Here is a 23,846-nt window from a genome sequence, read left to right as displayed (position 1 = left end):
TTTGCTGTCATTAACAGCTAGATAAATCCAGAAATCCAGGTCAAAATAATATGGTCATAGATTTATTAATTTTCTCTTTAACATAACAATGCAACATATCACATTTTACTGTAGACAAGCAACAGAAAAGCACTGGTATTGTGACAATGCACACTGACACTCACAACCGAACTGACTGGGGGTAGTGTAAGAGGTGAACTTGGTTTTACACAGAGGTGTATTAACTTTGAAGCTACAATTTCCTGCAACAACTTGAGAGACGCCTCACTCTCTTATGTTGGGCTACACTGCTCTTCCATTAACAACCTGTGTCTGTGGCTCTCGCTTACTTCCACTGGCTTTCTCACATCATGATGCAGCCCTATCCTTACACTTATACGCACACAAATGGACACTGCCGCCCACAACATCAGCACACCTCTCCTGACATACAGATGTGTCCTTATACACCTAGCGTCTATACACCCCACGGTGCAAGATGCCCTGCGTGACTGAGATGCTTCCAGATTAGTAGTGTGCCATATTTTTCTTTAAAAGGGGCTTCTGTTCTCTCCTACATCAAAGTATGGTGCACAAACGGATAATTAAAAATGAAACAAATAGATAGTGGTAAATTTACTAAAGTGAGAGTTTTTAGAAGTGGAGATGTTGCCCATAGCAACCAATTTAACCAATTTAATTTCTACTTAACATTTGACTAGCACCTTCTACTAGAAGATAATAGCTAGAATCTGATTGGTTGCTAAGGGCAACATCTCCACTTCTAAAAGCTGTCACTTTAGTAAATTTACCCCTAAGACTCTAGTCAAGAAAATTGGTCTTAACTTTTCTGCTGCTTCATAGTGAAAAAATAAGGATATGTGAAAGTTGTTTCCAGCCTTCTGCTTATGCGCTTTACATTTCATCTGACATGTAGTAGTTAAGTGCAGCGATTGAGTTAGCTTAGTCCCAGTGCTGTTTCATCACATACACACCTGATGTGTAAATGCTGGCGCTTCTATTTGGCTGGTCTTTTTCTAATAATGTCACTGACAGACGTATTGCTGTCATTGTAGAGGCCGCACTTTTACTAGACATACATCAGGGTGCCCTTTATTCTGGTGATATCAACAACACTTAGATAGGTTTATTGAATCACACTCCTTTAAACCTCTGAAACGACAATATGAAAAGTACATATTTCCTCTTTGTTTTTATTCTCTCTGCTTACAGTCTGTCTGTAATTGTTTGGAAACATACAGCGGAGATGGTGAAACCTGCATTCCTATTAATTTATGCTTGACGGTGAGTATAATACATGTCTCACCTACAGTATTGAAATACTTCTGTTATGTATGGAGTGAAATGGCCCTGATTTCTAATGTCTTTATTTAGTTCTTTTGGGGGTTTGGTATATTTGGTCGACAGTGACACAGTGGAGCGATGAAACAATTTTTTGGGTGGCGATAATTAATGGGTACCCAGTATTGCAATTCAATTGTTCTGGGTATCCAATTAGACCGTGTTTAGCCATCTAAAGTCCTAGTTGGGACGGCCAAGCTATTGTTTGGGCACCCCAACCATGGATTTCTCGCACATTTTTGCTCACACCTTCATAAAGGTGTGAGCAGAAATGCCGGCCCTGGCAGCTGTCGCACCCGAACAGAGCAACAATTTAATTGCTCCGTCGGGCACCCAAAACAAATAGCCGCCCACAAAACAATTGATCACGGTGACGTTCATAATGTAGACATGAGATGCTGACATTGAATGTCGTCACTGCTGAAATATTGGCATGGTCACAATGTCGACAATGTAGTTAAGAGGTATGCCTAACACCTTATCCCTGACCCCTAAACCTTATCCTAATGTCGACATTGCATATGTCGACATTCTGTCCATGTCAACATTTTCCAGGAGTCAACTTCCTGACTGTATACCCTTTTGGACATGCACTGGTATAATTTTATTTTACTAAGAGTCAATGAAACATCCAGTGATGGAACTAGCACATTCAGGTTAACAACAGGACACTGTTTATTGTACATCAAAAAGTACATGAGTGGTGTCATCAAGTTTTGTGTACAATGTTCAAAGTAATTACTGTAACTTTTATAATATAATAGCTGTTGCCCGCGGTTTCGCTCACGAAGAAATCACTTCTGCCAACGAAGTGTTCTAGATTTATTGCTTTGCATAGGGGCCCTGTGGCGGGAGTGGTCCATGTGACTAACAGCGCTATACAGACTGGTGGCAGCAACGCCTTCACCCACCACTCACTCTAATATCACTGTGTGCCCTGTGCACAGACTACTATGCCTATCCTATTCAAATAAACACAGGCCCAGAGCACCTCTCCCCCCTGTACCGCTTACAGGCCACGCACATGATGTCACACCTATCTCTTGCATTGATGATGTCAATACATGTTGTTCTTATTATTGCTCAGCTTTAACTTGATGGATCAAACTGAAACAAAGTGCAGGTTATTTTTATTTCTAGGAGTTTCCACTACAAAATGGTGCAATTTTCATGATAATTGGTTCAGTAGTTTGTGCACCAACTTGGAACAAACAGACACTCACAATGTTCTTATTATATCAGTATATATTAAACAATGAAAAGAAATAATGAAAGGTTACACGGGAAGTAAACATTGTGCAAAAATGTAGGGATTACATTTTAAATTAAAGGATAAAGAAAATAAATAAATAATAATAATTTAAAACCAAATAAAGGAAAAAGAACAAACATGGGTGTAATACAGTACCGTAATAGAACTACAATGCAATTTAAGGTGCCGAGTAGAGACAGCTTGCGACCACTTCCCTTAGTAGCCGCAAAATCACAGAAATTGTACAATATTAGTGCAGGCCGGCTGCCAAACCAAGGGGAGAGAGCCAGGGGAGAGAGCCAGGGGAGAGAGCCAGGGGAGAGAGCGCCAGGGGAGAGAGCGCCAGGGGAGAGAGCCAGGGGAAGGAACATAAGCACGCAGGGCTTAGGCAAGTCCCATATCATGTGAGCTGTCGCAGCAAAAATCATTCTATGCTTCCAAACATTTTCCATATATTTGTTTTAGTTTGGATTGGATAAACGTTCAAAATAGACGCCGCACTTTTTCTGGAATGTCAATACTCCTTTTTCAGTATGAAAGGTAGCCATACGTCTCTCGTGATACAGGATATCCATAAGGGCAGTCTTCCACTTACTCAAGGTGGGGGAAGATTTAGAAATGTTTTAAGATAATCTGTTTAGCCATCATCGTTACATTGTTGAACATTTCACCATCAAAAATGATGCAGCATAGCCCAGATAGCCATAAGAGGGGAATTTATTTCCTGACATCCCCCTGCCTATTGGCCAATTACCTGGATCAACAAGCTGTCATGTATTTTATTTTTCAGAAAAATGGTGGTTGTAGTGAGTATGCCACCTGTAACCATACTGGACCAGCTGAACGAACTTGTACGTGCAAGTCTAGTTATATTGGAGATGGAATAAACTGCAAGGGCAATATCTATGAGGTAATGTATGTTCAGGCTGATCATGTCTTATAACGAGTCCTAAAAACGTGTCCATGTTTGCTGAGCAGAGTGATAAAAATGGCAATGTGCAAAATCTGTTGTTCTAACAATTGGAGTATGCCTAACTGGATATAATGGTGTTTAATGAGTTTTGCCCGTAGGTTAGCATACGTTTTGGAGATGTTGAGCATAATGCTTTGATAATAACCTAAATCTTTTCATATGAAGCTAAATGTAATTACGTATAAAATCTGCAGGATGATGTGAAAAAGATGGGGGTTAGTCTGTATATTACAAAGAATTGTACCTCCATTATGCCAATATTATTCTGTGTTTGTCCAGAGCATTACTGCAATCATTCAGGGATTTTACAGTTTTTTTTTTCTTAGGAACTGAGGAAAAATCCCAAAACTGCTAATTTTTTCTACGTGCTGCAGGTACAGTATGGCAGGCCGTACAATGAAACCCTACACAAAATATGTAAATGACACAGTAAATGTTAATAAAAAATTTTGCAGATAATTTATACTGCTTCGGTTTAGATTAAGGTTACATTTGCCCAAACATCATCATTTTAGTTGTCTTTATATTACATGACAGCAAACAACAAGATATATGACTGTTCTGAGTATGACTCTCTGCTTCCATTAGATGTATTACTACTGTTTACAGTTAAAGACAATGATACATTTTGGAAAGTTTATGATCATTGCCTCCTTTTTGATGGAAGAATTATAAGTATTTTAATTTAAAATACTGGATTTGTGTTTTCTCTAAATAGAAATGTGATTTCGGAGTTCATGATAAAATAATAACCCTATTGATCTTATATGTTTCAATACAGTCAAATTTCATTAATGAACTCACTGCATCCGGACCATTTACTGTGTTTGTACCCAGCAATGAAGCGTTGAAGAATGATCCCCATGTAAGGATGAATTAATGTATTAAATTCTAATGTTTTATTTAAGGCCAACTTCATAACAAGACTATTTCTAAAAATGTTTCCTTTGTTATGTAGATAAAAGAATGGACAACTAAGGGGATGATGGATCAGGTTCTATTATATCACATTGTAACCTGCACACAAGTAACTAAGGAAGACCTTTCATCAATGTCGTCACTCACTTCACTGCAGGGTGACCCAGTGAGGATCTCCTTCTCCCAGGTACTGAGCACACAATGTTATGTGTCATCTGCAGCATAAACCCAGCTGCACTATATAGTGTTTTAGCTATATTTACTGCATGTAATAAGTATACAGAGACATAGGGGATGAGATAAAGTGGTGTCAAAAGAAATGTCATTTAAAACAAAATGAAAGATAAAATGTAATACAAGTAGTAAAGAAGCTCAGCACTCCAGTAGGAAAAACTTAAACACCATTATGTTTATTGAACATAAGCATAATACAGCTATTGCTGTTCAACAAAGGGTGTTTAAGTATATACATATGTATATATCTATACATATCTATTCTATATACACACACATATCACCTGATGATCCTACAACTGCATTACAGGAACGCAGCCTTCCAGTAGCATCTTAGGTGCCTAGTAATGTGGCTAGTGATTGACAAGTAGTTTCCTGTACACCCAATATCACCTGTCATGGTGCACTTCCACACTAGGATGAACAATTCAGCAATCTTACCATGCACACTCCTAAGTGAAGTGTGTCTCTAAAGGAGCAAAGAGCAAACATGTGTCAGGTTTACTCTGTACATCAGCGTCTGTGTATCTTAATTTAATAATAGCTGATGTCATACATTTGGCAAAAAAGCAGTTTTTCATGGTGGTTGGGTGATTAGCAACCAGTTCAGCGAGATGTTTACAACATTACCGTAACACGCCCATAAGACGGACCATCTCCGTACGTCTGTATAGCCACCTTCCAGTCACCCCCAAGAATGTCCAGCACATTTCCAACATATTTCTGATACCGCGCGTCTCAATCGCAACTGCGGCTCTGTGCATACACACTTTGTAACATGTGCAAAAAAATTTTACAAATCTGTGAACATCGACATTGCATGCAACTCAGAATCAGGACCTAATATAGCGTAGCAAATTACCAATTACGCTGTCACGCACATGCCCCGCCCCCGTTGACATGTCATATTCTGGACCACGTCCCCTTTTGAAGTGACATCTTCCCTGCTGAGGACGCCCGATCGTTCCCTCCCGGAAGGATGGAGCTAGAAGTCGGCAACTGTGCTGTAACCGCGGTGGATGGTCTCCCAGAACGCATTTCGTCAGTCACTCGCATATTACCCTCTTTGAAGTACTTCCACCATTGTAATGCTGCAGCACGGCTAATTGTTTCTCTACCGTATGCTTGCCGTAACATTTCGTTAGTTTCATTTCCACTTTTACCAAGTTTAAAACAAAATTCAATGACACATCTCTGACGTAATCTCACAGATAAGTCTTCCTCATCCACTATGACGAAATGTACGAAGATCTTTCACTCGCTGTGACCAAACAAAGAAGACTATGGAAGTCCACCGAAGGTTCAGACACATCTATGTATGAGCTGCACAATAACCAGCATAGCGTTACCACATCTACCTATGGGACAGAAACACAGAGGCAGTCTTATTACTTTACAATCAGCTCTAGTAATTAAATTCACTACTAAACTGATAAAATGTAAAATCCCTTTGTACACTGCTTAAGCATGCATGTATTGTAGATACCATTTTGTGTTCATCTTGAATTGTCCTGCTTGAATACAAGCTGTGTTTATTTCACTTGCAGAACACTATTGTTTTGAATGAAGATGCAAAATTCATATCTGATGAAGAAATGATCGTTCTGACGAATGGTGTTGTGCACTTCATTGATAAAGTACTTGTTCCCCAGAAAATGCAAGACAGATCAGACAAAGCAACGGTAAGAATTACTATTATTATTTTTGTTTTGTAAGGCACCACAGCACCAGACAGTGGAGGAGAACATGTCTTAGAGAAAGAAACAATTGTTGCTGGGAATGCAGGATGGTAGCCATGGATTACGAGTGTCAGTAGTTTAGATGGGAGCAGGATAAGCTCTGACAGAGTTGGATTTTTAGACAATGTTCAGAGATTTGAAGGCTAGAGATAGTATAAACCTGAACCAGGAAAGAACTGTGTCACAAAATCCAATGACCGGATGAAGTTGGCGATGGAGCGTCTGTTCCTCCAGGGCCACAAAGCAGTCATGGAGCACTCTTGCATGTAGTGGCTCTTGCATGTAGCAGTCATGGAGCACTCTTGCATGTATGGTATGCTATAGCTGAGGTTTGGATGGCCAGACACTATATGTGGCGGTTGCAGCTGCCTTGTCTGGGGCTACGGTGAGTATGCTGTTGTAGAAAGAGACATCCAGATCAGGACAGAGTAGTTAAAAGAGAGAAGAGTAATTTTAATGAAGTGCATTGGGACAAGTGCATTTAGTGTCACTGTGTGCATGTGGATTTTGTTGTGTTGAGGGAAAAGCATAATGTAAGGTAAGGCTGTAGGAAAGTATTTTCATTGTCAGAGAGTGAGAAGACAAGCTGAGAAATTAGAAATGGTGGAGCAGGCGTTCTGGCCCATCTTGTATGTCCCCATAGAGTCAGACACAGTAAGCCATCATGAATGGATATGAGTTTGTTACAAACAGATCTTGCATTTTAGAGAACACATGAAAAGGAGGAAAGATGAGGATAATGTTGGGCACAGTGGAAATACGAGATGGATGGGAAGTTTGAGCAGTGTGAGGGGATTGAAAAGGAATAGGGTTGGGTGAGATGTCACAAGGAGCCACTGGAGGATGACTAGTGGGTGTGAAGTTTGTATGGGTCTGTAAGTTAAGTTGGTACAGGAAACAGAACAGAGTATTGTGCAGAGAAATGAGGACAGAAGTAGTGAGATGGAAATAATGTTAGGAGAGAGAGCAGGAGAAATAGAGTAGGTAAATGATTTCAATGTATGTTGGAGTGATATGAAAGAGGCTGATACATTTGGTAAGTTTGGCTAGGTATTGACAGAATGGAAGAGCAAATTATCCAGGTAGAATAGGGCAGTATGGCTCCAAATAATGGTAATGGGGGATGTGAGAAAATGTAGTTATATTACAAATACAATTATGATATGTAGCAGTGTTCTTTAAATTTACCTAAAGCCATTCCATCGTCATTCACAGATATATTGCACCTGTCCTGCAGCACAGTCGATGCCATTATATCGTGCAGATATATTAGCACTTCTGGCTCTGGGTAATAGTGACCCACCGACCGCCCGTACACTTGTTGCAGTGACCCGTTAGTGAGTGACATCTTAACTGTGTGGGCAAATTTAAATATCCTCCCAGTCGTGATGTCAGCGCAGAAACATCAGCCAAATGATTGGCAAGTGTGCATGCACTTACCAACCGTTAGGTGTGTGTACCCGTCTGTAGTTAGGATGTTCCTAAGTTCCACATTTATGAGCCAAATGTTAACAATCATTTACCTTACTGTTTGCAGATATTTCAGAATAAGAGTATGATGATCCCACTATGCTGGTAATTACTGGCAAAGGTGAAAGCAACTATACTGTAGAGTAAACATGAACACATACTAAACAATGTACTTTTTCTAAAGCTTCAATTCAGGCACCTTTATGGCTTCATCTCTTAGTTCAGTGCAGTAAATTTCTCCATCACTATATTCTGTAAATTAGTGGAAGGTAAATAGCGGTGTATTAGAAATACATTACCTCGTGGTGCTCTTTATGGGGCAGTGTGTGTCCATACTGACAGACTGTTTGCAAACTCAACTGTACAATGAATGTTGTATATTACTTCACATGAAAATGTCTGTTTTTGTTCAGGATACTTTAAAAAAAGTTGCAGAAACAAATGGATACAGCGCAATGATGAAATTATTACAGGTACATTATTGACAGTTACTAATTTCTTCTTAGCTTTTATTACCTCAGTCCTGTTGAAGTTGGCAGATATATGAAACTCTTAAGGACTACAAAAGTGTAGTATTTGTTTTGGTAACCTGTATAATAAATATGCACACCAGTCACTTTCCAAAGGAGTATGGTCACCACTGGCACAGCAACATTACTAATCCTAGCCCTGTCACACTACCAGTACAACTGCTGTCTTGTATATTAAATAACACTAACGCTATACTTAAGCTGTTTCTAATGTAGTTATAAAGAAATCTTTGTATAAAAATGTGTACAGTAACCTGAAGGCCTTTCTGCCCATTTCACGATAACACCTGCTGCAAGAAATGCTGTAACAGCATTTACATATAAGACTCTTCACAATGTATATGTACTAAAAATAACACTCCTCCATCTGCACCTTCTTTCTTTCTGTACTGAAGTATTTACTAGACTTGTGTTTAGAGGAAAGTATTGGAGAGAAAGGAGATCTGTAAAAGCAGGACCAGATTAAGGCCCCCTCCTCCAAGCCACACGGAGCATCCCCACCTCCCGAAAGCCTCACATGCAGCCAACAACCCCCCATCCCACCCCCCGGGTAACTATTGCCAATTGGCTTCAACAATAAGGCTTTTATCTGTTGGACTGAAAAGAACAAAACAATTTTGCCAGTTCCCACACAGTTCCTGCTCCTCCCTGACTCCTGCTTCCACCAACATTTACAACTTGGATTGGACACCTTTGTAATTGTGTAAATTCACCTTAAGTCCTGATGCAGCCATCCACACTGAAAGCACTCTGCCTACACAGGTCACTCTCTGAGGGACATCACTACAATCTTCTACACAATCAAAACAACAAAAGATCTCCATGAGCTTAAATGGAAGGATGACATAGAGGAGACCCTGGACCCTAAAAAGTGGACCCAAAACTTAGCAAAAAGCTCAGTCTGCGTTCAGATAAAGGAAACCGCATATAAACTGTCATATTAATAATAATGTATCCTAGCACTGCATCTAAGCTACCTACCCAAATACAGTAGTTGCTAGCTGGGATAATACAGGTCCACTCATATTCACATACATTTTTTGTTCATGGCATTATCTAGATCGTATAACTAGAATAATCACAAATAACCTTTAAAATATATTTTTATACCACTTACAGTCCATATATTATGCAGAATATTACAGAGAATAATTAATCATCCACATCAGTCTCTGCCCCGGAGGAGCTTACAATCTATATTCCCTACCACCTAAACGCTCGCAGTGACGCAAATTTTTCCAAGATTGGCAGGGTCCAACCTCTGCAATCTTTTTCATGCCCTGTGGCTCCATCTCCCCCAAACTTTTCCTAACTATTCAATTTATTCACAAATGGATATAAATTAATAACCATTGTCTGGACTGTCAATTTACATGATGTTCGCAAAATATGTTGTGGGAAAAATGTATCATCCTACCAGAATGGGTATGAAGTCCTGGCGGCTGAATAGCCGCCGGTTCATATCCCGATGCCGGAAGCCAGACGGATCAAGATGCTGACAAGTGAGGTAAGTGCCCTAAACCTACCCAATTGACAATTACATGTTTATGCAAAGAGTCAATATTTGCAGTGTTGACCCTTCTTTTTCAAGACCTCTGCAATTCGCCCTGGCATGCTGTCAATCAACTTCTGGGCCACATACTGACTGATGGCCGCCCATTCTTGCCTAATCAATGATGGGAGTTTGTCAGAATTTCTGGGTTTTCGTTTGCCCACCTGCCTCTTGAGGATTGACCACAAGTTCTCAATGAGATTAAGGTCTGGGGAGTTCCCTGGCCATGGACACAAAATTTTGATGTTTTGTTCCCCCGAGCCAGAGGTCTTGAAAAAGAAGGGTCAACACTGCAAATATTGGGCCTGATTCAGAGCCGGACGCTCTGACCAGAGCGCTCGCTCTGAATCAGGGCCCTCCTCCATTAAAATGGTGCGTCCTCCTGGACGCTCGTATAGCTGTGGATCACCACCCACAGCATATACGAGCGTCCAAAAAGATGGTCGCGGTGGTCTTGACCATCGCGACCATCGGACTTGCGACGAAGACCCTGCGGTAGGGTCTCCCAGCCACAAGCCCTGGAGTGATTTTGGCTCTATCAGAGCCAAAATCACTCCCACTGACATCACTAGTGATGTCAGTGGGGCTGGCTTCAGACGGTAGGCGTTCCCATGGGAACGCCTCCGTCTGTCAGCCACGCCCCCTGCACGCCGACCAAAGGGGGCGTGCTGTCAGTCACCATCGACAGCACGCCCCCTTTGGTGCGAGACCCGGAGCGACAGCTTGGCTGTCGCAGTCCGGGTCTCGCACATGTGCACGACGGAGCTCCCTCCGTCGTGCGCATGCGCAGTGGGGAACATCGACCCACTTGCGAGCGTACTGCCGCTTGCGAGTGGGTCTGAATGACCCCCATTGACTCTTTGCATAAACTTAATGTAATTGTCATTAAAAGCCTTTGACATTTATGAAATGCTTGTCATTTTACGTCAGTATACCATAGTAACATCTGACCAAAAAGGTCTAAACACACTGAAGCAGCAAACTTTGTGAAAACCAATACTTGTGTCATTCTCAAAACTTGTGGCCATGGCTGTACCTGCAGTGTGCAAACAGATGCACACAAAAATGTCTTTATCCAGATATTAAAAATAAAAACATTTTCACAATCACTTTATGTGCACAAAACCAATAAAGAAAAAGTTTGACGTGTTCCTTTAGATGTTATTAATGTAGAACTTTTTAAAAAAAAATAGTTTTTGAAACTTTCAGAAGCATTAAACTATATAATGATTACAAATAAAGAATGATTTATTGTTACTCTGTCTGCCCTTGTGGTATGTTGTTATCATGCCAGCCTAAAATATTATAATATTAACTGTCATATTGTGGTGCTCCACTATACACTTGCAGGATGCAGATCTCATGAGTCTCATAGATGATCTTGTACATCGGCCAGTCACCCTGTTTCTACCAACTGACCTGGCCATTCAAACTTTACCTAAGGAACAAAATGAGTTTCTATACAATAGTCAAAACAAAGATAAGCTTGCTCAATACTTAAAGTATCACATCATTAGGGATGCCAAGGTAAGATGTCAATTTTGTCCATTATTGTGTGAATCTATAGAAATGTTTATAGTCTTTTGGCCAAAATGTGTCCATTATATCAGTAGACTTGTACGTTATGGTGATTAGTTATTGAGAATCATAAATTGCAGTGATGACTGGGGAAAAATTTACCCATAATCAGAAAAACATTCAGAGTTGTTAGTCCTAGAACCCCTGGATTTTTAATATACTGTGCATGGGATACAGCACATAGGCTGAAGACACTGAGAGGTAAATTTACTAAGAATCGTGTTTGGTCGATTTGGTGTTTTTTGGTGATGTTGGTGTGATTTTGCAAATCTGGGATTTACTAAAGCTAAAATTGCACCTCAAACACAACTAACACACCAAATCGACACAATGCACCATCGGACCAAACCTCGAACCCTTAACATGAACATACAAGTCCTTGTTCTGATGAAATGTGGTAGAAATTGTGGTTCAGGCTTAAATGCCAGAAAGTCAATTCTGACTACTTATACTGACAAACAATTAATGTCAGTATTCACTAAATGCCACTTGGTGGCTTGTCAGAATTCAGTTGCAGTACGATAGTGTGTGCTGATTTAATTGGTTAGCATGTGACTCCCTGACAAGTCGGCTCCAAGCTTGTTTATAAAACCAACTGGAATTTGCATCAAAAATTCGACTTTAGACGACAATAGACTTCATTAGACCATCGGACCAAACATCAAATCCTTTAAATAAACAGCAATAGAAATCCCAAATTTACTAAGATTCGTGTAATTAAAACCAATAGAACCCACAGAAAAATTGCATTCACAATATAAGAAATAAATAGACCTACTTGTGAGTGGTGGGTTTGGCTGAAGCACTGCACAGATCAGTATGATCTGTGCAGGCTTTGCAGCCTGGGGGGCTTATGCTATAGCAGGGAGACACACCACATGGGGATGTGGGTTAATAGTGTAAACAATAGATTGTAATATTGTTCTTTACAGTGGGACTACAGGTCCCAGCAAGCCTGCCCTTCATCCTGGCACTTGCAGAACAACAAGCATGCCTGGACATTAAGTGCCCGCTAGCACCTGTAGTCCCTTTGTAAAGAAAATATTAAAATAATTACAGCACGCAGACACCATAGGTAGAAGTCCTTTTATAAAAAAAAAAAAAACATACTCACCAACCCCTTGGATCGCATACTCTTGGGTCTATGTAAAGGTCTATAGGTCTTCTTGATAGCAGACCCATACTTCTATTTGACAATGGAGTCTATCAAAAACCGGACATTCCGACAGGGTTTTAGACACACAAAAATTATGTTTGGTAAATCCCGTATTTAGACCTTCTAAACTGCCGGCGATTACCAGCGACTTCCTTTAGAAGCCAAACGTGACTCTTAGTAAATTTACCCTATGGAGCAATTTGCTTGTGCATATGAAGCTTTGTAATTCGAACTATATGAAGCAAGTTGCAATTGTCAGTTTAAACCATATCTGTCTTCTATTGATTAATACTGTTTGGAATGTATAAAGCCACACCATAATTTATCAATTATAAAACCACACCAGAAAATATGTTCGTAGTTCTTGGTTATAGTAAAAATTTTATCAATGCCTTAAATTTTGATAATACTACACAGCTTATTCTCCATGTTTTTTGAAAAACACAATTCAGTCAAACACAACTATATGACCAAGGGCCTAACTAATTATTTGAAGACCCCATTGTAAAAGTTTGTAAGGGCCCCTACATACCACCCAATGGTGAAAATCTGTATAACACTTGACAAGGAAGATGGGCCGCCCTCAGCTCTGGTCCCCTCAGCTCTGGTCCCCATAGCAGCTGCAGCACTTACACCTATGGTAGTTACGCCCATGTACTGTATATGACTACAAAGGAATAAGTATTTTTGTCAGATTTCTACAAATATGAAGTTGTTCTATATAGGAATTTATAATTAAAATATTAGTTTCTAAATATTTATTTGGCCACAAAGAGGTCACTGTTATGAATATGCTCAGATCATTTTTGAATTAGTATTTTATTAGTTCATTACTTATCCACTTCAAACCCAAAAATTCACTTAAACTTTTGGTGCTGCTAAACAAAATCAATTCTATTCAGTCGCATTTCTATTATTATTCCAGACTTCTGCTTATGACCTCCTTACTAGGGGATCTATGAAGACTCTTCAGGGCTCTGATCTCAGTGTAAAATGTGGAGACAAAGATTCTGTTGTAAGTAATTTATATTTTACCTTATCGTTTAATTTTTAATCCCAGTGCCAAACAAAGTGAAATAGAATTAACTGCAAAATGTTAGCGGAGCTTCCGGGCAGAAAAAATGACACTGTCAGGACACTAGGAATTTGGCCCCGAACCCCAACCTGAGAGTGAGGAGTGGGGACCAGGTACTAATAATGCAGCACGTCAACAGAGGTGTCAGTTAGTATGCCAAGCACCTCTTCGTCACAGATAAGGAGTTGCGAGAGAATGAAGGCCTGGCTTGTTCCTCTGAGGCCACTGGGAGGCCCCCTTTGCTATGCCACTGGTGACTGGTTACCTTCACCAGCCCTGTCTCTTGTCAGTGGTCATAGCGATTTCTCCTTCAGCCACCTGTGACACGACATCACATCTGTGTTTATTCTCTACTAACAGGAGTATTACCAGTCCAGGAGGTTTTTCATGTGCCATTTATGTAGGTGGTTGTGGTTTGGGGTCTGTCTGATCTTCACTCATTTGACTTTATTTGGATCTTGATTTTGTTTCCATGGTAACTGCCAAGCAGAACTTTCTATTTTATTTTCTTCTAGTTGTTTTAAATAGTGACAGAAAATCTATTCTGTGATGGTTTTACCATCTCACTGCCCATTGTATGGGACTGAGAGTCTTTCCTGGTTGTCAAAGTGACAGAGGGTTTCTGCTGGTCAGAATGACATGGTGATTATGGGGTCATACTTGGAGATGTTCTCTAAGATCAGCTGGTCAATGTCACTGGTTACGCTAAAGTGCCCTCAAGGGGACAGTGGCCTGGTAAGAGCCATTCTTTTCCACCTTGTATGAAGGCTTTAGGCCATCACCAGAATTACAAAAATATGATTCCCTGAGTTAATTAACTTTCTGTTAAATCTTTACCTCCACAGCCAACGCAAGACATAGACCTACCCATGCGATTTGGCTCAATGGGGACTTCTGTTACTGTATAGCATGTCTGTTTTCAGATTTATTACCTGTGTTCTTACTCTTTGTAAACTGACCCCACCTGACATGTTTTTGATTTAGAAGAAGTCTACAGTCTTCTTAGCCATGTGGAACAGCCAAGTTTTTTAATCTCTGTAATAGGAGTAAGTGATCTGTCTGCAGATTCTGAAACAAATAAGTGTGTTGGCACCAAATCAAAGTAAATTGCTCATCTGCATTTTTTGTGATTCAAAAATGACACTATGGACCGTATTCAATTAGACCCGAAAAGCCATTTTCGTGGGTGATGTCATTTCGCCAGGCGGAAACTTTTCGCCCTAATCAATTGCAAAGACTTTTCGCTTATGTGGAAAGTCAATGCAATGTAATAGGCGGAAAAAGACCTAGGTGGTGAAAAAAGTGCAGAATTGCGGTTTTGGGGTGCGAACATCGGGAAACCACTCAGCACCCTTGGGACAGCCCCAAAAAGGATAATTACGTAAAAAAATCCATAAAAAAGTGAGGACACTCCAAAAAATGACTGAAAATGGGGGTGAAAAAGTTCAAAGTTGGGGTACAAACAAAAAAAGTAGCAAAATAGACTTCTGGGGGTCCCCAAGTATAGGGCAGGTGTTTTTTAATGTCATTTAAAACTTCACTTTAGAAACTTAAAAATATGCTAGCACCCATTTTCACGTACACCAAATTTGCTGGGAGTAGTTATTTTCTCAAATAAATATTGCTTAATGCTATTCTTCACCACTTGGGGTAATGCGCTAATTGGCACTACTTGTCACAACTTAAGTACCCCAAATACCTTCATTAGTGCTAATCGGGGGCGTCTATAGTGATCCCCAATGTTAGTGCATCTTTTGGGGGGCTCAGACCGATTTCCCCATTTCTGACAGCACTTTTCGCCTGTTCTGACATCGCGGCTTGCCTTTTTCGTGTCCTTTGGAATTGAACAGGGTGAATAGCGGGGGCGTGCCCGATACATTGACGCGTCCGAAACACGCGTTGTAGGCGGAAAGTAGATTCAGCCAACGGTGGCAAAATAATGGCGGCTAATTGAATACGGGCCTCAGTATTTGAAAACTGAAATGATATCCCTGAGAATGCAAGTTTTTTAATTAACAAGCAAAGCTTTTTCATTGGTTCCAGTCCATCTAATAAATGCAAGCAATGCACATTGAAAATTACATATTATCTATATTACCTGTGGAAAGTTTATATGATAATATGTTTTCATTTATCCAGGGAGACATTTTTCTGGACAACAGAAAGTGCAAGATTATCCAACGACAGCTCCTGTTTGATGGTGGAATAGTGTACGGCATTGACTGCTTCCTGGCTCCAACTACTTTAGGTGGTCGATGTGACAACATGGTTACTTTCGACATGACAGTAAGTCCCACAGTATTGTTGCTGAAATGACTTGCACAATTAGACATGTTTTTGGTTGAAGTTTTTATGCACAGAAGCCTGAAGCGTTGGCACCTGGATTGTACAAGCTCTTTCGCTATTTGTTATATACATAAAGGTATGCATAAAACAGATTTGTTATGTACATGACATGGATTCACTTATGACATGACATTATTTAATTATTTACCTTTAACAGGGGGATTGTGGCCTGTGTTTTAACGTTCCTAAGTGTCCTGCAGGAAGCAAATCCAAGGTAATTGCTGTAAAAGTATGACAATGACATTTATGCCAAGTTTTCCATTGCAGGAGTTAATACGCTTAGTAGCTCAGTGAAAAGCCTCAGTTTCTGCGTGACGCCTCATCCTGTGCAAAATCTATTTTCCCTAAGTGTATCACGTGCGAGTGCAAGTATGCATGCGGGGGATACAGTCACATTGTTGATAGTTACCATGTCGACATTCATTATGTCATCACTAGCATGTCAACATGGTTCAACATGTTGACAGACACCATGCCGACATCCTCAGAATGTTGACATGTTCATAGTGGGCCTGATTCAGCAGTGGACACAATGGCGATTACGGACGCAGATCATGCGATTGTTTGCCATCGCGCATGCATATTAGCCGCACTTCGTGTGTGCAGTGAACGCATTGCAATTGCGGACGCACAGAGGAATCCATCATGAGTGACAGGCAGTCAGCATTTGGGGATGGTGATGGAGGGGTGGTCGTAAAAATGTAGGCGTGTCTGTCCATTTGAACACAGTTTCATGGGCGTGCATAAATTAGCCATTGCGATTGCATACACAGCATGAGAGTTCTCTGCGTGCAAGGAGACTCGCAGTGTTTGCAACTGGTCAGACTTGATGTAAATGCTGTGTGACTGCCCAATGTACGTCGATGGTAGCAATGTTTAGGAAGAATAGCGATAGATATGAGAAGGCAGCAGTGGGCGTCTTTATGTCGGCTGTGCTTTGGCAGGCATTAGCATATTTTAGCAAATGCGATCCGTAGGCGATTACAGTTGCAATTGCATTTGCATCTGCTGCTGAATCAGGCCCAGTGTCGCTATGTGAAAAGTCGACATTCTCAGTATGCCATTGTTTAAGTTTAGGTGCCACCGGGAGGGTTAGGCACTAGGGGAGATGGTTAGGGCTAGGGAGCTGTCAGAACCAGGAACTGTAAGTGACCACTGGGCCGTTAGGGTGACATTCTATCATGTGGGCATCTCATCCATGTAAACATGATGAATGTCGACATGGTCACTATCGACATGCTGCATACCAACATTTCAACCATGCCGACATTCTCATGTCGACATAACTATCGACCTATGATACCACACACACCTTATTTTATACTTCTGCATATGAACTCTTTGCAGCATGTTCAATGTGCCGCGGTATTTACCACGCAGGGAAAGCTCAGAGTTTAACGCCTAATAATTCTGCATTTTTCCTGCACATGAAATTGCTGAATAATTGAATATGCTCATTTATTTTTATTAATTTTGAGACCTGTACAGTGGCTTTTATTACTGTGTAAGTGTGTAGGAGATTATTATTAATGATATAACATTGATATTTTGTTTGCAGCAAATACATTTTTAACTGTGTTTTCAAATGATCTTACTATTATGCAATATAAAATGCATCCCCACCCCTCTCAGTTACAGCTAAGGCCCCAGCAGTTCATAACAAAACAAATGTAGTTCATTATTATTCACCCTGTTTATTGTATTTCTTATTATTCTTATTAATGGAAAATAATACACTATTTTTTTTTTTTTTATGGAATGTTATTGGGGGCATTGATTGTGATTTAACAGTGATACGTAGTAATTGAAAACTTATCACATAGTAAAACTGAAATGGGGGAATGGAGAGTCCCCTCAAGTGTAGATTACAATGAGATATGACAATTAATTAATGGAGGGAGGGGGCATAAATTTAAAAGATGTGCAACAAACTGCTGAGACAAATCTTTAAAACATGGCAGAGCATAACATCATGATATCACCTCTGTATATGATCCACCAAAGCGCAGTCTTGTATTGAGCATTTCTGTTGCCTAGGAGACACTTACTGTAGCTACTGTAAGTGCACAATCAAGTAGCTATTTGTCTCTGACGGTGCTGGGATGATATAATGTGTAACTTGGAATATTCACAGCAAACACTTCAGCGACACGCGCGACACATTCCCATAACACACCCTTAAAATAAGAAGCATCTGAATAGGTACCTCCCAGTCACCACCCAATACATTTCAATGTACTTCTCAGTGCGCTCGTCTGAAATTGCAACTGCGACTTTGTATTAATACTATCGGGACACGTGTGCAATGTGACTAAGACGCATACACAGTAAAAAAAAAAAAAAATGGCACAACTCTATGGACATTGGCATTTCATCACAGAGTCAGAATCCGGTTCTATAAGTGTATTGTGCTTCCTCACTTTCTGACTGACCAGATACCATGAGTTTTGGTAACGGCCACCTAATTCGTTTTTCAACAGTTTTGGCAGCAGTTTTCCAATGGTTTCCAGAACTTCCACTTGATAAATTTGGTGATTTGTATCTTTTACATTGAAGAAATTGGGATGGTGGTGTAGCTAGTGGGTTTATAAAATGGTGATTTTCTGGCTGTGTTGCCAGGAAAACCACCAAAGCTATATAACCCACACTGCGATTGCATTAGCGTCTGCTGCTGAATCCGGCTCAGTCCATAAATCCCACTTGCTACACTTCTAATCACACGTGGAAACTGCCATACAATTTCCTTGACCAAGATAAAATTAAATATCATTACAGAGGAACCTTTTTACTGCGTGTAAGCACTTTAGTAACGTTTTACACATTCATCCTTCCAGTCACTTATGTGACGCAAAAGACAATAATTTATATATAGAGAGATAGAAAGAGAGAGAATGTAGATGATGCCAGTTGTCCTTATAGATAAAGTAATATCAAGATATTGAAAAGGCACATTATTCCTGACCATAAGATATATATATATATATTTACAATTTGTATCAGACTGCGCTAATATAAAAAAATCTATTGCGAGGTAGCAGAATTCACATGCATACAAGAACCAGTCATGGCTCCAAACTGGGAAATATAAACTAATTTTTTTATTACATTTTTAGTCTTTTATTATTAATAAATAATAAGAAAATATACACATTAATATAAAAACAGAGATATCTCACAATAAATAAAATGTAAAATACATTGAAACAATAAACCTCTATTGATCATATAAATCTACACTTGAAACCACTAAACTACTTGTGCATAATATGACATCAATAGTTGAAATCAATATAAAGGTTGGATACCCAAAGCAATCCAATTGGAATGGTAATGATGTGTCCACCACAGACAAATAGATGTCATACAAAATGTTGCCAGCCGGATATTTGTATATCGCTGTAATTAAATTGTACCTGTACGTGGTAGAAAATCAGGCAATACAGCGCCTCAATGTGCAATAGGAGCTGGCCTCTCCAGTCGGGGTGAGCTGATGCTACAGCTGGGCTGGCTGAGAACAGACTACCATACAAACTCCCTTGGCTTCTGCTATGCTAACAGGAATGCTCGGCTGTCCATGATACAGCGCCACTGTGTGCAGTGACTCTGTGAAAAAGTCCCCATTGAAAGGGGCGAAACGCGTCAGGGGATTTCCCCTAACTACCCGGCACCACCTACTTGTGGACAATCCTTATTGGATCCATCAGCTGCTCCATTGGCAACCATACATTTCTCCGCACAGCGGCACTACAGGGAAATACTGGCCTCAGTAATCCAGCTGAGCAACGCTATTGGGTAAGCAGAAACGAAGGGAGACTGAAGGACTGCTGATGCGAAGTTAGCCCTGCTCTGACACCCGCTCACCCTGACTGGAGAAGCTGGCTCTCACTGCACTGCACTGCTCTCTCTGTTTTTATATTAATGTGTATATTTTATTATTATTTATTAATAATAAAAGACTAAAAATTTAATAAATAAATTAGTTTATATTTCCCAGTTTGGAGCCATGACTGGTTCTTGTATGCATGTGAATTCTGCTACCTCGCAATAGATGTTTTTATATTAGCGCAGTCTGATACAAATTGTATTTTTGGTCTTTCTATGGGTGTTCACAAATCCCATCATTCAAGACTTGCTGCTTTCGATTAACTCATAATTTTTGCACAATTGTTTGATATAATTTGACTCTTTAGATTAGCGCCGGGATCACTGGTCTGTTGTGTGATATATATATATTTAACATTTATCATACAGGGTCAAAAGACAAGGTGTCAGTATCAGGTGAGCTCTTTAAGAGTTGTAGAGGGCTGTCGCCAGGAATGCACCATGGTCCTCTGGATGTCCAAGTGCTGCAAAGGATACTTTGGGCGAGATTGTCAAGGTCAGTGTTCTAAGGCCCTTATTAATTTATAATGGGTATATTTTTCAACAATGCACTCAGATTAGCTGAGTGGACATTTTTATGCTAATCAATTCTTCAGACATGTCAGTAACTTTTATATTACTCACAAAGAAGACTGCTAAGTAGAGTTTATGGCTTTTTTATTATAATATTCATCTATATTTATGATACTAGTTATGGTTAGGACACAAATGAGGAGCTGTTAGCTTTCACCTTCACAATCATAGTCCAAGATGGTGTCCCCATGGAGTGTATACACTATCACTTCTGTCAGCGCCATATCTTGTTGATGAGTTACAATGTATTTACTTGGAATATACCATGTTTTGTCAGCCTGTCCTGGGAGCCCCGAGACACCATGTAATAGTCATGGAACCTGTGATGAAGGCTATGCGGGCACCGGAATATGCAAATGCAATGTTCAGTTTAATGGAACAGCTTGCGAGTCGTGTATCCCGAAACATTATGGAGCGAACTGTAAACGTATGTAAAAGTTTTATCTATGTTTGTATAAGGAACTGGAAATAATGGTTCTCTAGGGTGAAGGAAGCAGGTCCTATAGTACTATGGCTTCCTTCACCCTATGGCTGTATATCTGAATCTAGAATAATGTTTCTCATTAGAGGGACAGGATACTGACTTGATATTATCAAGTAGTTTGTTTTAAGTGGATTGTATACTGCTAAAACCTTAAAATAGTGTAGTAGATATTGTTTGATAAAGATATACACTTCTGAGCTGAATGGTCTTTATTTTATATACAATGGCTATTTCTCTTATATCCTCTTTGAGGGACACTACTAATCTTGGGGTATAGAGGGCACAATGCAGGATTTGGCACTTAAACTACTATAACTTGTTCGTAATGTAGCCCCTCCTCCCCTATATATCCCCTCCTTACAGGAGTGCCTTAGAAGCATAAGTGTAATACAGATGGCTGCCTAGCTAGTCCCAATCTTTATATTTTTATTTTTCTTCCTCTTCCCCACTATGGTGGTCTTCTGAGCAGAGAGCAGGCGGGTTGTCTGCACTTTGGAGTGGGTAAGAAGACCTAGTCCAGTTGCCGCTACACCATTCTTGCCGTGGGACTTCAGCAGAATTATTGTTCTGTGTCTTTTTTAGTAGTAATCCCCCAAAGAGGATGTAAGAGAAAATAGGATTTTTGTACGTACCATCAAATCCTTTTCTCTAAATCCATTTGGGGGATGCAACAGTCCCATCCTTCATGGCTATGTGGTTACTGTAAAGGTTATGGTCCAATTCTTTATTTTAGTTCTTTGGCTTAGAAAAGGGCTTTGTTAGAAAATTACTAAGGAACTTTTGCAAGGAGGATTTACAAATGAGTTGCAGCAGTTTGAGTGCCAAATCTTGCAATGCGCCCTCTATACCACAAGGTCTAAAATAAAAGGTTTTAACAGTAAGTACAACAATCCTATGATTTGTTCTTCAGTTGATTATAACATGCTTTAAATTAGTTCCACAGAAAGATCGCAGAGAGACCTGTCATTTGTAAAGTAGTAACCACAATAATGGGGGTTAGTTGCAGTAATCACATAGTGTAAAGTGTCTCGTGACTCAAACCCACCAAAATAAAAGGTGAATGTCTGTTTGGTTACTATGTATTATAGCTAGTGCTTTTACCTGCCCACTATTTCACCAACCCATTTTCTAGAAATAGAACTTTGTGACAATATTATTTATAGAGCAGGTAGGTAACTTATTTATCTTTTACAAACCGTGCTATTCCTACTTGCAGAACATTAAACTATGTTACTAGATGTCCCAGTGTGCATGTTCATCATTTAACAATACGTGACTAGTTAGATTTACAGGACTATATTGTAACCTGTACTATCAAATTTGTACCCTGCTGGTCTGTTACACTAAAGAGGTGTAGTGAAATGTATATAGTTAGAGTATTCGCTATTGTGATCATCATGAGTGGAGAACATTGCTAGAGACAAAGGTAGCATGTGTAACATTGTACTGAATTAGTGATTCGTGTCTTGCAGTCTGTAATTGCACAGAAAATGGCCAGTGTGACGAGGGCATCAGTGGAAACGGGCAGTGTACCTGTGAGAACGGATGGACAGGAAAACGTTGTGAAACAAAACTAGGTTTCTATTTATTATTAAAATTTAACTATGCTGTTAAGTATAAAATATAAAAACCCTGTATTCCTGAGTGTGATCACAGTTTGCACAGTAGAAAAAAGACAAAAGACTATCATGTTCAACAATGTTATATGATCAACTGTTTGATCCAGAATAAGGCAATCTTTCCTGACCCCATAAATGATAATCAGACCAATATTATGGATCAACCACCCTATTCTAGTAATTATAGCTGAACACAATATTTTGGCGAGGGTGTTATATAGTCTACTACACTTACAATGGGGGGGGGGCTTTCCTGTGCTAATGATTAAGTCCTCTTCCAGTTGGTGGCTATCCCCTCATTAGACTAATCTGTGTATTGACCTTTGATATATTTAAATCTATTTATTTATATACTTCCACCGGATACTCCGGTTTCCTCCAACACTACAGATAAAACACACTTGTAGGTAAATGGCTGCTGGCTAAAATTGTGTGTGTGTCTGTCTCTGTGTCTCTCTTTCACTCTGTCACTGTCACTGTGACTGTAAGCTCCAATGGGGCAAAGACTGTGACAAACATCACCTGTACAGCCACTATATCAATCATAATAACATTACTTTTATCTATGTTAAATACAAGATGCTAATTTCCTGCCAGCTTTCTAATCTATTTAAATCCTTGTGCAGCCTATATGGACACATCAACTTCTAGGCCATTTCCATGGACATAGAGGGGAAGATCTATCAAACCTTCTAAAGTGGACAAGTTGCCTTTAGCAACCAATCAGATTCTACCTATCATGTTATAGAATGTAGTAGATAGATTATAGCTAGAAGCTGATAGGTTGCTATGAGCTACTTCTCCACGTGTCCTCTTTAAAAGGATTGATACATCGCCATCTAAAAAAAAAAAAACAATAATAAAAAGTTAAACCCACTAAAAAAGAACAGAGCCCAATACTGGTCCCCATGCTCTCCACACATTACTGTGCCCCAGTCTGAATATCAAAAAAAATCAATGAGCTGCACTTGAATAGTCTATTACAGTGGTTCTCAAACGCGGACCTCAGGACCTCACACACAGTTCATGTTTTGCAGGTCACCTAGCAGAAGCACAGTTGTAGTCATTACTCGCTAACACATTTTAAAAGATCCACAGGTGGAGCTAATTATTTCACTTGTGAT

At 39.8% G+C, this 23,846-nt stretch overlaps 1 protein-coding gene across 1 annotated transcript in view; it reads left to right on the top strand.

The window, feature by feature from the left end:
* STAB2 (stabilin 2) overlaps window positions 1-23,846 on the top strand; it is a 209,063-nt gene that overhangs the window by 141,608 nt on the left and 43,609 nt on the right. Inside the window, exons 44-57 of the mRNA XM_088467854.1 lie at window positions 1,213-1,284; window positions 3,384-3,503; window positions 3,893-3,940; window positions 4,348-4,431; window positions 4,525-4,671; window positions 6,266-6,400; window positions 8,341-8,400; window positions 11,360-11,536; window positions 13,669-13,758; window positions 15,958-16,104; window positions 16,322-16,378; window positions 20,416-20,542; window positions 20,897-21,046; window positions 22,576-22,680. Coding sequence (XP_088323980.1) covers window positions 1,213-1,284; window positions 3,384-3,503; window positions 3,893-3,940; window positions 4,348-4,431; window positions 4,525-4,671; window positions 6,266-6,400; window positions 8,341-8,400; window positions 11,360-11,536; window positions 13,669-13,758; window positions 15,958-16,104; window positions 16,322-16,378; window positions 20,416-20,542; window positions 20,897-21,046; window positions 22,576-22,680 — 1,519 coding nt within the window. The remainder of the gene's footprint in view (window positions 1-1,212; window positions 1,285-3,383; window positions 3,504-3,892; window positions 3,941-4,347; window positions 4,432-4,524; window positions 4,672-6,265; window positions 6,401-8,340; window positions 8,401-11,359; window positions 11,537-13,668; window positions 13,759-15,957; window positions 16,105-16,321; window positions 16,379-20,415; window positions 20,543-20,896; window positions 21,047-22,575; window positions 22,681-23,846) is intronic.

The sequence above is a fragment of the Taudactylus pleione genome, unplaced genomic scaffold (assembly GCF_031769625.1).
Source record: "Taudactylus pleione unplaced genomic scaffold, aTauple2 ptg000077l, whole genome shotgun sequence".
NCBI classification, from domain to species: domain Eukaryota; kingdom Metazoa; phylum Chordata; class Amphibia; order Anura; family Myobatrachidae; genus Taudactylus; species Taudactylus pleione.
This window is presented reverse-complemented; position numbering and strand designations above follow the sequence as displayed.